This window comes from Marmota flaviventris, chromosome 2, assembly GCF_047511675.1.
Source record: "Marmota flaviventris isolate mMarFla1 chromosome 2, mMarFla1.hap1, whole genome shotgun sequence".
Classification (NCBI taxonomy): Eukaryota; Metazoa; Chordata; class Mammalia; order Rodentia; family Sciuridae; genus Marmota; species Marmota flaviventris.
In genome coordinates, this window is record NC_092499.1 from 71,909,578 (window position 1) to 71,923,808 (window position 14,231).

General features: G+C 32.3%; 1 protein-coding gene across 1 annotated transcript in view; it reads right to left on the bottom strand.

Annotated features, from left to right (window-relative positions):
- The window catches only part of Mnat1 (MNAT1 component of CDK activating kinase), a 224,039-nt gene that overhangs the window by 131,641 nt on the left and 78,167 nt on the right, over window positions 1-14,231 (bottom strand). The window contains exons 5-6 of the mRNA XM_071607994.1: window positions 10,722-10,862; window positions 5,483-5,608 (exon numbers count right to left, since the gene is read on the bottom strand). Coding sequence (XP_071464095.1) covers window positions 5,483-5,608; window positions 10,722-10,862 — 267 coding nt within the window. The remainder of the gene's footprint in view (window positions 1-5,482; window positions 5,609-10,721; window positions 10,863-14,231) is intronic.

Below are 14,231 nucleotides of genomic sequence, written 5' to 3' on the forward strand. Positions count from 1 at the left end.
GTAAGGTACTTTAACCTCTTTGAACTCAATACCATAGGAGTTATGAACCCTAGACCAATCTAAGAAACCAACTTATGGGCTGAGTAAAAGCTCTAAACTCTCATGGCATCACCTGGAAAAGGCTCTGATAAGCAGGAAGAGAAGGAAACAGCAATATATTCTTGGCTCTACCATTGAAGATGAAGCCTAATAGGAGGTGCCAGAAGCTCTCTCAGTAAAAGTTAGAAGGGCTTCCAGGGCAGAAAAATGCTACAAAGAGAGAGGGCACTAACAGAACATAAGAGTCTTATAGGTTATCTACCAATTGTACATATTTAAAAAACTTTGTAGAGATTGTGACTATATTTCACAAAACAAAAGACTATGGGAGGGGAAAAGGAATAAAATGAATAACAGTATCACATTATTTACAATAATTTAATATGAATTAAAACAGAGTCAAAATAAGTACTAATACATCAGTTAGATGTCCCAAATAGGATGTTCCTTTTTTGATTCCCTCAAAGAATAAACAAACCAATTTTGACAGAATACAGGGAACTATGCTGGAAAACGGAAGGGGAAGTACCAAGATCCCTATGGGGATCAAAAACCTAAGGTAACACCATAGAGAAAAGAGTAAAGCACCCTATCTCTTCCATATTTGCTTCCCAACCCAGACTGGCTTACAACCACATAAGCCTTCTAAATATATCCTGTATAATCCTCATTGCTAATGGAGACAACTATTCAAGAGACTTCTGCAGTCCCTAGAGTCCCCAAACAAAACGTGAAGAGTAGCATGGAATTCATCAGCCATAGAGTAGAAGTCCATGTTATACTCTCTCCCAACCCCCATAACCAAGTTGCCATGGCTCTATGCCTTTTATTTAGTTAGTTAGTTAGTTAGTTGTCAATGGACCTTTATTTTACTTACTTATATGCAGTGCTGAGAATCAAACCCATGCCTCAAACATGCTAAGCAAATGCTCTACCACCCAACCCCAACTGGGTGCCATTTTAAAACCAGACTGACTGCTAGAGTTTGTGTCAACTTGGGGGCTAGTCATGGTATATTTCCATTGTATTCTACCTGTGTTCTAGCAAGCTAATGTCAATAGTTACAATACCAAAACCCCAAATGCTTGAAGGCTAAAATCAGCAAAAAAATCTTAGCTTAAAAATCCAAACAGCATCTGATCCCCTCAGGGAATAGGAATAATTGCACAAAAGGGAAAACAAGACAGTTGGCAACCTACATTCACCTGCACTCAGTCCAACAGGTGGCCAGGCAACCTTCTAGAAAATTTAGCAAAGAAATGGTAGGCCCAACTTGCTCCAGTGTACTTGTAATTAGCCCAATGGCTACTTAGGTGGTAGTCCTGGCCTCCGGGAGAGCCCTCCATAGAGCCTGCCAACTTACAGTGTCCAAAACCAACAATGAATAGAAAAACCTAAACAGAGTACTAATGAGCAATAAAATCAAATCCCTAATAAAATTTCAAAAAAGAATATCCCAGGACTGGGTGGCTTCCTTACTATTTCTAACAAAATTTTAAAGACAAATGTATACCAATTCTTTTCAAACTATTAAAAAAAAAAAGTGTTAAAAAAAAAAAAAGAGGGGCTGGGATTGTGGCTCAGCGGTAGAGTGCTCGCTTAGCACAGGAGGGACCCAGGTTCGATTCTTAGCACCACATAAAAATAAAGGCATTGTGTTGTGTCCATCTACAAAAAAAATTCATTCTCTCTCTCTTTCAAAAAAAAAAAAAAAGAGGAATTTTTCCAAACCATTCTATAAAACCAATATTACCCTGATGCCAAAACCAGACAAAGACACAAAAAGGGAAATTACATACTAATATCCCTCATGAATATAGAGGCAAATTTTAAAAAATATATATATACTGGCAAACTGAATCCAATAGCATATCTGAATTTATTCCAGGGATATAAAGGCAGTTCAATATACACAAATAAATACATTTGCTACATCATCTCAAACAGAATAAAGAAAAGTACATCAGGATCTTCAGACTAAAAATTCAGTATGAACCTAATATGTAGGATTCATTCACTCATCCAAAAATACTTCAAGAAGAACCATGATGTATATGACACTATTCTAGGTGCTAGAAACACACCTTGCTCTAGGTTCACAGAGTTTATATTTAATGGTAGAGATAAACATTAAACAATGTGTCTATAAAATATCTTCTAATAGTGATATATGTTTTAAAGAGTTAAAAGGTATTAAATAACAGGGGTAGGGATAAGAGAAAGATGCTTTAGCCTGGACAGTGAAAAGTTTAATGTTTAACACTACCTGTTAATACATCTGTTTCTTACCTTAAGTTTTTTGCTATTGCTTTTTTCTTTTTCTCTGCTGGGATTTTTACTTGGCTAACTCATTTTCACCATTCACTTTTCGGTACAAATATCACTTTCTTACAGATGAGAAAGTGACTGATTAATATTCTGGAATTTATTCTAAATATATTGGAAAAGCAATGAAATACATTAAGGAGGTGATGTTTTCATATTTTCATTGTTTATTTACCATCATCAATCCATCTGGGGAACCATAAAAAGGTTACAGATTATAAAGAAGAATAGAGAGATAAGATGGAAGATTACCACAGGAGTCCAAGAAAGACATGATGGTAACTAGCGTAGGATAACAGAGATGGGGACAAATTGATGAAATACATTTTTGGAGGTACAACCAACTTACTATTGAATCATATAGATTTTCAAACTACTGTAGTTAGCAACTAAAAAAAATTATTTTAAAGAGTTACAAAAAACTTAAGATGAACTATTGCATCTTCTAGTTAAGATTAAGCCAGATCTTATTTCAGTATTATATATACTATAAAAGAAAGGGAACTGGAAAATAGCAGCAGCTACTATACATTTGTTAAAAATGGAAGCAATATATTATTAACTTCAATGATAAAAGTATGATATATGTGACCTTATCTGTTGAGGTCAAACAAAGAAAAATAGCCCCTGGCCTTTAAAAATTAGAATATTATTTCTAATTAGAAATGTACTTTGAGTACAGACCAAGGACCCCAAGGACTTAAAAACAGCATACTACAGGGACACAGCCACATCAATGTTTATAGCAGCACAATTCATAATAGCTAAACTGTGGAACCAAACTAGATGCCCTTCAGTAGATTAATGAATTAAAAAATGTGGTATATATACACAATGGAATATTACTCAGCAATAAAAGAGAATAAAATCATGGCATTTGCAGGTAAATAGATGGCACTGGAGAAGATAATGCTAGGTGAAATTAGCCAATCCCAAAAAGACAAATGCCAAATGTTTTCTCTGATATAAGGTGACTGACTCATAGTGGGGTAGGGAAGGGAAGCATGGGAGGAATATAGAACTCTAGATAGGGCAAAGGGGTGGGAGGGGAAGAGAGCGGGCAGGGGGTTAGCAATGATGGTGGAATGTGATGGACATTATTATCCAAAGGACATGTATGAAGACATGAGTTGATGTGAACATACTTTATATATAAACAGTGACATGAAAAATTGTGCTCTATATGTATAATAAGAATTGTAATGCATTCCACTGCTATGTATTTAAAAAATAAAATCAATTTAAAAAAGAAATGTATTTTGATAATGTTTTTGAAATACTGATTCCTATACACTAATCACATTCAACTTATAACAGAGGATATGTACCTGAAATGTACAGCTTTGTGTGTCATCTAAGCATAGGACTGCATACTGAAAATCATTGACTTGACTAATGTTTTCAGCTAACTTCAGCCATTTCAATATTGCACGTATTAACAATAGCTTTGAAATGCAGGCATATAATGAAAAATGTCAACCAAAAAATCTGCAAACTCTATCAGCCTGAGTATTGTAATGCCAGGGTAAAAAAGTGAAAATTCAATTCTTCATTCCATGAGTTCTTATGTAGTTTATTAGAGAATCTGACCGCAACCACAACATAAGCAAAACACAGTTTGGTTGTAAGTTACAGACAGAGTGCATCTAGAAAAGAATGTGCCAACTTGGTTTTAAGTGACTACAGAGAAGTACCCAAGATACTTTCCAAGAGACGAAGAAATGTATTTATTTAATAATCTAACACATTTTTTCACTCATTCACTAACAGAACAGTAACTATGGCAAAACTATTCTACATTTTCTGTTGCTCTTATTTTTACTGCTTCCTGATGTTAGACATTTGCAAAAAAAAAAAAAAATCCACCTCATGAAATTAATAAAAATAGTTTCAGTGAGCAAAATATTTTAAAAAAGCATATATGCATTATAATTCACTAAAGGGTTGATGTAATATATAAACTCAGGTACTATTCTAATCAATTATCTATTTATTTGTTCATCCATCCCTCACTCAATTACCTAGGCTTCTAGCCAAGATTCATGAAAAGCTTATTAGGTGTCAGTTCTAGAAGCTTATAGATTGATAATGAGACAGGTGAACTGATAATTTTAATACAATGATTGTAAGTCTTAATATAAAAGAATGCTCAAGAGTTAATAATAATGGGACCATGGTAGCAAGAGAAAGAAAAATACAGAGAGCATAACTTAGCATAGCAAGATTAAATAAGAAATGTTATTCTCTAAACTTGATACTGCATAATATTAAATTAAACCCTATAATCATTTCACAAAAAGTTAGTAACCTACAAGCTTTGGTTGGTTTAGTTTTATATTTTAAAGGAAACATTTGGAGAAAAAGAGGAAAATCTAAAAGTGTTACACAGAATTTGTGTGTACAGACATACTAAATACAAGAAGAATTACTGTATTACAAAACTAGTTGACTATCTTAACTACAATTTCAAAATCCTGCCACATTTTTATACTACTATAATGACACTCACTATTTTAAATTAATTCACTAATATAAAAGTTATATATTTTACAATAGCTCTATCTCAAAAATCTGGATGTTAAATACATATTAAAACTAATATGACAAAGCATACAATTCCAAAAGAAATAACCGAATAAAATCTTTCTTTCAAATGAATAGCTAAAATATTTTTTAATTTCAAATTAGTTTATCCTTACAACAATCTAGAAGCTAAAAATGGCTTCTAAAAAAGTATCTATCTATCTATATAGAGAGGGAGGGAGACAGAGAGAGAGAATTGTTTGCAGAGAAATACAAATTGATATTTGTTTTCCTATTCTATATCATCAAATACTTCCTTAATGAGACTAAGCATTTTCTTTTAAAAAAATATTTTCCTAAATTACGAGATTAAAAAAAAATACAAATCTAATATCACACTCAATAAAACTGTGTTTATACTTGCTAAATATTCACTTTCCTTACAATGTGCATGTCCATATTTGCAAACATCTAATCTACATCAGATCTTGTTCTTAAACATCTATACCTTTCCGTTTACTGAGAAATTAATATTGAATTATAAAGCATAATCTCTGAAAATATCTTTTAAATAAGCAATTAAAATAAGGCTTACCATTTTGATGCCTGTAGAAAACGTCACTGGTTTTATAGGTTTAGGTTTCTCAAGTTGCATTTCCAATTGGGTGGATCTATCTTTATGCTGAGCCAAAAGCAGAGCAACAGGGAGATCAGAACTCTCCTATAAGAAAAGTTCAAGTTCAATATGAAAGTTAAAAAGGACAAGCTAAATAGGAACAAAACTTTTAAAGTAAGCCTTTTCCGTAAGTATTTGATATTGGACTAAATATTCACTTTCTGGAGAACACTTTACAGAAAATATTAACATTCCATAATAAAAAAAGGCTGTTGTAGACTCATAAATCAAAATAACCCGCAAACAAGTATTTTTATAAAATCCACATTAAAGACAATATAATAGGGTCATATTTCATCTAGCCACCAACTGTATTTATTAAAAAAAAAAGAAGCTAATCACAAAAAGAGTAGTACAAAGTACTATAACTTAGATCAGATGTTTACCTAAGACACATTCTTTTTACCAGTGATTTCAGACCAATTTAAAATTGTTTCCCATTAGATTTCACCTAAGGCTGTTTGGAAATGATCCTTGCTCTATTTTGCACAATGGATCTATTGTATGTACAATCAAATGTATTTTTATTTTCTTCTTTACTAACTTTTAAAAATTAAATCTAAATTTTTTTAATTAAGTAACAAAATTATAAACATTTTTAATATCTTATATTGATAATAAACCATGATCAACATGTACACAAATCTACACACACACATATTTAATTAAAACAAGCAAATCTCTGACTGATTCTTACACGTACTGTTATTTATCCTGTTACACATGAAGACGTCTTACATGTTTGAAGTGCTGCAAAGCTAATATCTAAACTAAGTTACATACAAATTTTTTCTGACTTGTCAGTTAAATAATAACCAAGAAACATATGCAGAGGTAGGTCTAGAGAGAAGGTGATCTTTTTTCCCTCCCTGTGACACATAAACACAGACACACATACACACGTGTGCGCACATGCACACACACACACATATTCCATATCTGTAAACAAATATGGAGTACACATTCTTATCTCCTATACCAAGGTTATTTATGAAAACATATTGTTAAAATGGGCTATAGATAGGGTTGGAGGTATAGCCTAGTCATAGACTGCTTGGAACATGAATGAGACCCTTAAATTTGATCCCCAGCACTGCAAAAAAGGAGGGGGGGGTGTAGGGGTGTGGGAGTACAGATTTTTAAAATAGTCACCACCCAGAATTTAATTTTGAAGAAACTCTACAATTAATGTTTCACAATACCACTTAATAATTTTTAGGCACAAATGGAGCTAATAAAAGCAATTATTTAAGGTTCCAGTGTGTAAGTAATTCAAAATAACAAGCAATTTAATTCAAGAGTATCATCCTAGAATAAAGTTGGCATAACACAATTTTGTAACAGAAGTGCTTTGCAAGAGGAATATCATGAGGATCACACTTCTAAAAGTAAATACAGCCTGTAATCTCAACACCTCAGGAGGCTAAGGCAGGAGGACTGCAAGTTTCAGGCCAGCCTCAGCAATTTAGTGAAGCCCTAAGTAACTTAGTGAGAGCCTAAATAAAAAATAGCTCAGTGATAAAGCTTCCCTGGATTAAATCCTCAATATAAAAAAAAAAAAGTTAATGGAAGTATACAAATTTTACTTATAAAATGTATCCTTATTAAGAGAGAAAATCATTGAGACCTACTTTTAGCAATAATGAAGGAGTTAGTGAAATACTGTAGAAGAATATGCTTGAATATCTACAACAAGGCATTAGTAATGCAGTAGTAACAGGACTATGAATCCCTGAAGCTATTTTAGATTTCCATTAAGCATTTTAAATTAAAAAACTTTTTAACTGGACTAAGACCTAAAAAGCCTTTTAAAAGCCATTCCACCTTTTCATATGTAGAAACTAACAGAGGAAATATAAATTATCTTAGCTAAAAAGTTAAATCATTACTCTCCAACTTAGAAAGTATATGCTCATCCACAACTGATATATATTCTAAAAAGCAAAACTTATTTATATGAAAGCAAGATAACATGTTCACTTCAAAAAAAATTGCTAATTAAGCCAGTTTACTTCAATCCTGGTTTCACATTCATATAAAAGGAATAAAAATAAACATTCTAGGTATCTAAAATTAATTTTAATACTAAAGCATAGAATTTACTTTAAATCTAACTTAATTCTTTCTACTTTAGTACTAAAAACTCTTGAAGCATGAAAGCCTTTGTGAGTGTTAAAACTAGAATCATGCATGACAACAAAAAATATCTATAGGGTAAAATAAACTATGTAAAAAATATACACTCTGAGGAATATATAACATGTAAATTCCATCTTTCAAGTTATTTCATACTTCTTAGTATTACATTTTGCATTGAAAGTTTCCATAACCTATAACTGCCCGAAGGGACAATGTTTAATATTTAAAGAAACTTTAATAAGACTGCCTGTAATACTCATTAAAAGCTTCATAATGACCATTTTTAAAAGATTATTTTAACTGACTTTAAGCAAGCCATCTGGCAAACAATATTTCTAATAAAAATCAGCTACTGCATTTGACAACAATATTAGCCCATACAAAATTTAAGACATAAACTGAACAAAATTTTCAAATGGGAATATAAAAAGATTTAATAAGACAGGACCTGATTAAAAATCTCTTTCCAAACCATTAAAAAAATTTAAATTTACAGTTAGTATTAAATAAATGGACTTTTTAGCCAATATTATGGCAAATGCTAAGCCATAAACATTAAGACCATAACATTAAAATCCTGTCACATAGAGTATAATGTAATGCCATTGCTCTTTAAAGTTTAAAAAGTGGCTTTTGGCACAAGAACTAAACTCAAAAACAGGAGGAAAAAAAAATTTAGTAAGTAGTACTTGTATAAATTAGGTTCATGGAATAATGCTAAGATTCAAGGCTAGATATATTTACAAATATAATGCTAGATATTTTCTTTCTTAATAAAATCTAACACATAAACACATACAGAAGAAGAAATACATTATTTAATAGGGTTCAAAAAGATATGAGAAATTTATGTTAATATTTATAATGAAAACATTAATAAAGATTGAAATATTAATGTAATTAAGAATCTTTAAAAATAAATTTTAAAATGGAAACCAGAAATCCAACTACAGTGGTATTCTAAACCAATCTGTTGCAATTAATTGTACTAATGAATACAGCAAATTACTAAGAATTATTTAACCACTATGTTATATGACCTAAATAGTGAGCAAAGTATGTGTGGTAATGACTTGCAGGTGAAGAAAACAGGAAGTGGGGGAAAGGACTCACAAAAACCAATATTAACTCCAGATTATATACAATGTACATTGGCAGTTTCACATCATACTTCATGCCTCACTGAATTAAAGGGGAGCTTCATGCCAACAGCAGCTCAATGAGGCAGCAAACTTTAGTACTTTTAAGGACAAAAAAATATGCAAGAATGATTGCTATGCAAAGCTAGCTAACTTCAAAATGAAATCTGAAAACCCTTTCTATTAATCAGACATAAAATACTAAAAGTATATTTTCATGTAATCTCAAATTTCTATACTTGGTATTAATTCAACTATCTATAAAGACAAGCATTATTCCCCAAAAAAGTGTTTCCCTCTTTGTATAACATGATTGGGGAAGAATCTTTCAATAAAATAACTATAAAAATTGATATTTACTAATTCATCCTTTAAAATTTTCAATTTCTTACCAAACACATCTACAAAAATGCAAAACACAACAGGTATCATTTCAGCTTCTAAAGCCATACTTTCCACTTAATAACTTTAAGAAAGAACTAATGAAAGTTGCTAGGGAAAACACCATTATTCTATTTTATATGCTTCTGCCCTCATTTTCATAATAATATTCACATTCCACTCACAGAAATTAGATAGGATTTTATGATAAACATTTTCTGTCTAAACCTCATTAATCTCTTATTTTTCCTTTCTTATCTATTTCTAAAATTAAGTAATTTTACTTTCTCTTTTTATTCCTGATTAACTGGATTAGATGCTTTTGGGGACAAAAGCACAATGTAACAATATATGCATATATATTTATCTCACCAGAGAATAACAACATATCAATTAGATGTGATAAGTGTATTAACACTGAATAAATAACTCATTATGTGGACAAAAATGGGAAGGGAAGAATATAAAAAGACTTTCCTAGAGAGGAAGGTCTTCTAGTTTGGGATGTTATCAATATTATACAGGATTATAAGCATCAGAGTTATAATACAGTATCAAATCTATAAAACACATCACAAACTTTACTAATTATTGCTATTATAACAACAATTACTTACGGAGCTGATTGCTAGAAAACACCAATATTGTAACAACACTTCTTCCAAAAATATTGTTTTCTCATATAAAATATGAAATCAAGTTATATCAGAGTAACCAGAGTTATTATAAACCTTAGCACAAAGCCACAACATTCAATTTTGAGAATTTTTTTTCCAAGCACATACTATGTAGATTAAAGATGGCCATAATCCTCCCACCAGAAGTAAGATCTATATCCCTTCCTCCTGAAACTGAATGGGCTCTTTCACTAATAAATATGATGAAATTGATCCTGCACAAATTTCTCAACCCAAGTCTTAATACATTAATAGCTTCTACTTCTTTTTTTACATATACTTATTTTTTAGTTGTAGATGGGTACAATATCTTTATTTTATTTATTTATTTTTATGTGGCGCTGAGGATCGAACCCAGGGCCTCGCACATGCTAGGCGAGCACTCTACCGCTTAGCCACGACCTCAGCTCCCGCTTCTACTTCTTAATACATTACCAGCCTCTACTTCTTTATTCTTAGAATATTCCCTCCTATAGTCCCAACTACACAGCTATAAAAACCACCTAGGGAGGTGCCCTGAGAATACATGGGAGGAGAACAGCCCCAGAGACCCATTTGAATTCTCGTCCCACAGAAATATGAGTATAAAAGAATGTTATTCTGTTGATAGTGGTTTATTTGGTTTTTCTTTTTAATTTGGGGGAGAGTATAATTTCTTATTCAGCAATAGACTTAATGATATCAACAAATAATCACCTAAACTAAATGTAAACCACAGCACACTGTGGAAATGCCATTTAAATGTCATTATCCAACACAATAAATAATAAAGGTATATCCTGAAGACTAATTTTTTTAATCACAAGTAATATTAATACATACCAGTTCATCTAAAAAAGCCTGCTTATTTTTCCTTTTTAGAATCTGCTGCAGTTGTTCTTCTTTTTGTATAAATAGTCTTCTTTGTTCATTTTCCTGCCGTTCTACCTCTAAAGCTTCCTCCAATTCTTCCTGTTCACGAGTCTAAAACAGAAATTTATATATGCTATGGAATACACTTAGCAACCAACAGCAATCCTACAGCACATCCTGATACTTTATTTATTGCAAGCATAAAACAAACTTATTTTTTAATAATGCAGCAATCTTCTTAGAAGAAACTAGAATTCATTTTATTTCATGTGAACATGTTTCTATTAAAAAGAATGACTGACATCTAGCACTATACAAATACTTAAACAAAGAACATTAAGCAAGGAAGCAGAACTGTAACAACTGTACTTAACAATTAGGGTTTTTTAATTTATGATTATTACAGACAGTTTAAAGTCATTCACTTTAAGGGATTTAACATGATCTTTATTTTTTCAATTCACATATTAGGCAAACTACCCCACCACCACCAAAAAAAAAAAGAGTTCCCATGCAGAAAAAGTGTTTATTTATATACTTTATTTTTTAGTTGTTGATAGACCTTTATTTATTAATACACAGTGCTGAGAATCAAACCCAGTGCCTCACACATGCCAGGCAAGTGTCCTACTGCTGAGCCACAGCCCAGCCCCTACTTATATACTTTAAATTCAGTATGTGCAAAACTAATTTAAGTATCTGTTCTCCTATATTTTTTATTTCTTCTAGGAGCACAACAATATCTTGAGTCAATTCAATCTCAAAGTCATCCTTGTTTACTCTCTCTACTCCCTCATTCTCTTTAAATTAAATCAACTGTTAAGTCCTATGAATTCTCTCACACATCTTACAAACTTCTCCACCTCTACTACCAAAGTCTCTACTCTAGCTCAGGCTTCCAACTGAAGAAGCATAAATAGCAATAAATGTAAAAAGGTTATATTAACAGTACATGGGAGGTATTTGTGTTTGCAATTAAGAATGACATGTTTTTGTAAGGTACACAGGTATATAGTGAGAACACAACTGACAGTGAGATAAATTCTCCTTGGAAGTAACAGCAGAATAAGAAAAGGTTTCATACACAGTGTTATGAGTGCAACTGTATCCCCTATAAAGATATGTTAGAGACTGCAATGGTTAATTTGAATCCTCAACTTGATTGGATTAAGAAGGGCTGGTGATTAAGGGGCTTTTGGGTGTGACAATGAGGGATAGCCAATTGAAGTGGAGATCCTCCCTAAGCGTGGCAGCACCATCAAATAGGATGAGGGCTTGGACAGAATAAAAGTTGGAAGAACAAGGAAGCAGCAGCAGACGCTAGCTCAATTCTTCTTGAACTGGTTCTTGATTGCTGCTGTGATCATCTGAGTATATCAAACTCTCACTCCTTCACTCTTCCAAAGCAGACTCTGCCAGTGATTCTCCAGAAGCCTTCAGTTTAGGACTAGGGTAGCACCATTGATTCCTCTTGTTCTGGGGCTTCAACCTCTTGGACTGTGCAACCACTCGTTTTCCCAGCTCTCCAGCCTGTATACAGCCATTGTGGACTATCCAGCTTCTGGTCACATAAGACAACCAACCTAATAAATCCCCCTTTTATGATTATACTTCCTGTTGATTCTGTTCCTCTAGAGAACCCTGACTAATACAGAGACCTAACTCCTGATACCCATAAATGTGACCTCATTTAGAAATAAGATCTTTGCTGATATAATCAAATTAAGATAAGGTCATACTAGAAATCTGGACAAAGACAAACATGGAAGAAGACCTTGTGAAGACCTGAGAAAGGCAAAGATTAGAGTGATGTATCTATAAACTTAGGAATGACAAAGATTGCTGGCAGATTCCTGAGCTTAGAAACAGCAAAACAGGAGTCTCCTCTAGAACCATGAAAAATACTAACACCCTGAATTTAGATTTCTAACTTCCATAATGGAGCAAAGACAAATTCTTGTTGTCGTAAGTCATCTAGTTTTTGGTAATCTGTTACAAAGTTCTGGGAAAATAATACATGGAATTCCAGCTAAGGACTTCAAACAGTAAGTATTTACTCCCATTGACAGTAAATAGCCATGTAAGCAAAGAGAAAAAAGGAGGAAAGACAAGAAAAAAAGCTGGAAGCTGGGATGCTTCATAGGCCTAGTCATGAAGTATGAGGGTAGAAAAAAAAAGCTTCAGATATAACTGAAGAGGAAAGCAGAGGGTCTACTGTACCACACTAAAGGAACATATACCATACTAAGGCAACTAGAAGACATTAAGAAAACCTGAGGAATGGGTTTAGAAAGATGAATAGAAACAGTAGGGAATATAGATCAACAGGGTTCAAGACTGACAATAGAAAGACTAGTCAGAAGAATATTCCAATAATCCAGATAAGAAATTATAAAAGATCCTTAAGTAAATAATAATAGAATCAGAGGAGGAACCAGATTTAAAAAATGGCAAGAAACTGATGATCAGCAAAACCTAAGGAGTGACCCGGGTTCAGCCTGAACATTTGGATAGATTCACTATGATAAAAAACAATATAAGAGACAAAGCAAAATCAGTTAATTCAAAAACTGTCACAAGAGACAAAGAAAGACATTCTATAATGATAAAAGGAGCAACATATAGAAAGATGTAACAATTTTAAACATATATGCACTCAACATCAGAGCACCTAAATGTATAAATCAAACACTGACAACTGAATGAAGAAATAAATAGCAATACAGACAGTAAAAGACCTTAACAGCTTACTTTCAATAATAAATGCAACATCCAAACAAAAGATCAAAAAGTAAACGCAGGACTTGAACATTATAGACAAAATAGATGAACATTTAACCCAACAGCAGCAGAATATATGTCATTCTCAAGCACACGCAAAACTTTTTCTGCATGGATCACAAGTCACCCAAACACACCTTAATAAATTTAAGAAAACTAAAATCATATCAAGCATGACAAATACTTTATGACTCCCCTTATATGAGGTACCTAAAGTAGTGAAATTTCATAGAATCAAAGAGTGAAATAGTGATTGTCAAGAGCTGGGGAGTGGGAATGGAGAGTTACTAACCAACAGACCTAAAATTTCATAAAACAACATGAACAAGTTTTAGAGACCTGTAAAATTTTTAAGTGTATTATACAAGTGCTCAAATGATAGATACAATATTAACTATTCTTACTATACAAAATATAGTAAAACTTTTTAACACTTAAAGAAACTGGAAAGCAAAGATTAAAAAAAGGTTCTGAAAATACTGAATTACAGGTGTCTATGATACATCAAGACAAAAATAACTATTAATACCACATATATATATGGATACATTACATTTAAGAGCTCAGGGGGAAAAAACAACTGGCTGTAAAAATATTTGAGAGTACTTATCATAAAGGGATAACTCAAAGAGAATCACTAAAAGGAATTTATGTAGAACCTATATTTAAGAGACAGGAAGGAAAGAAAAGGTTCCCAAG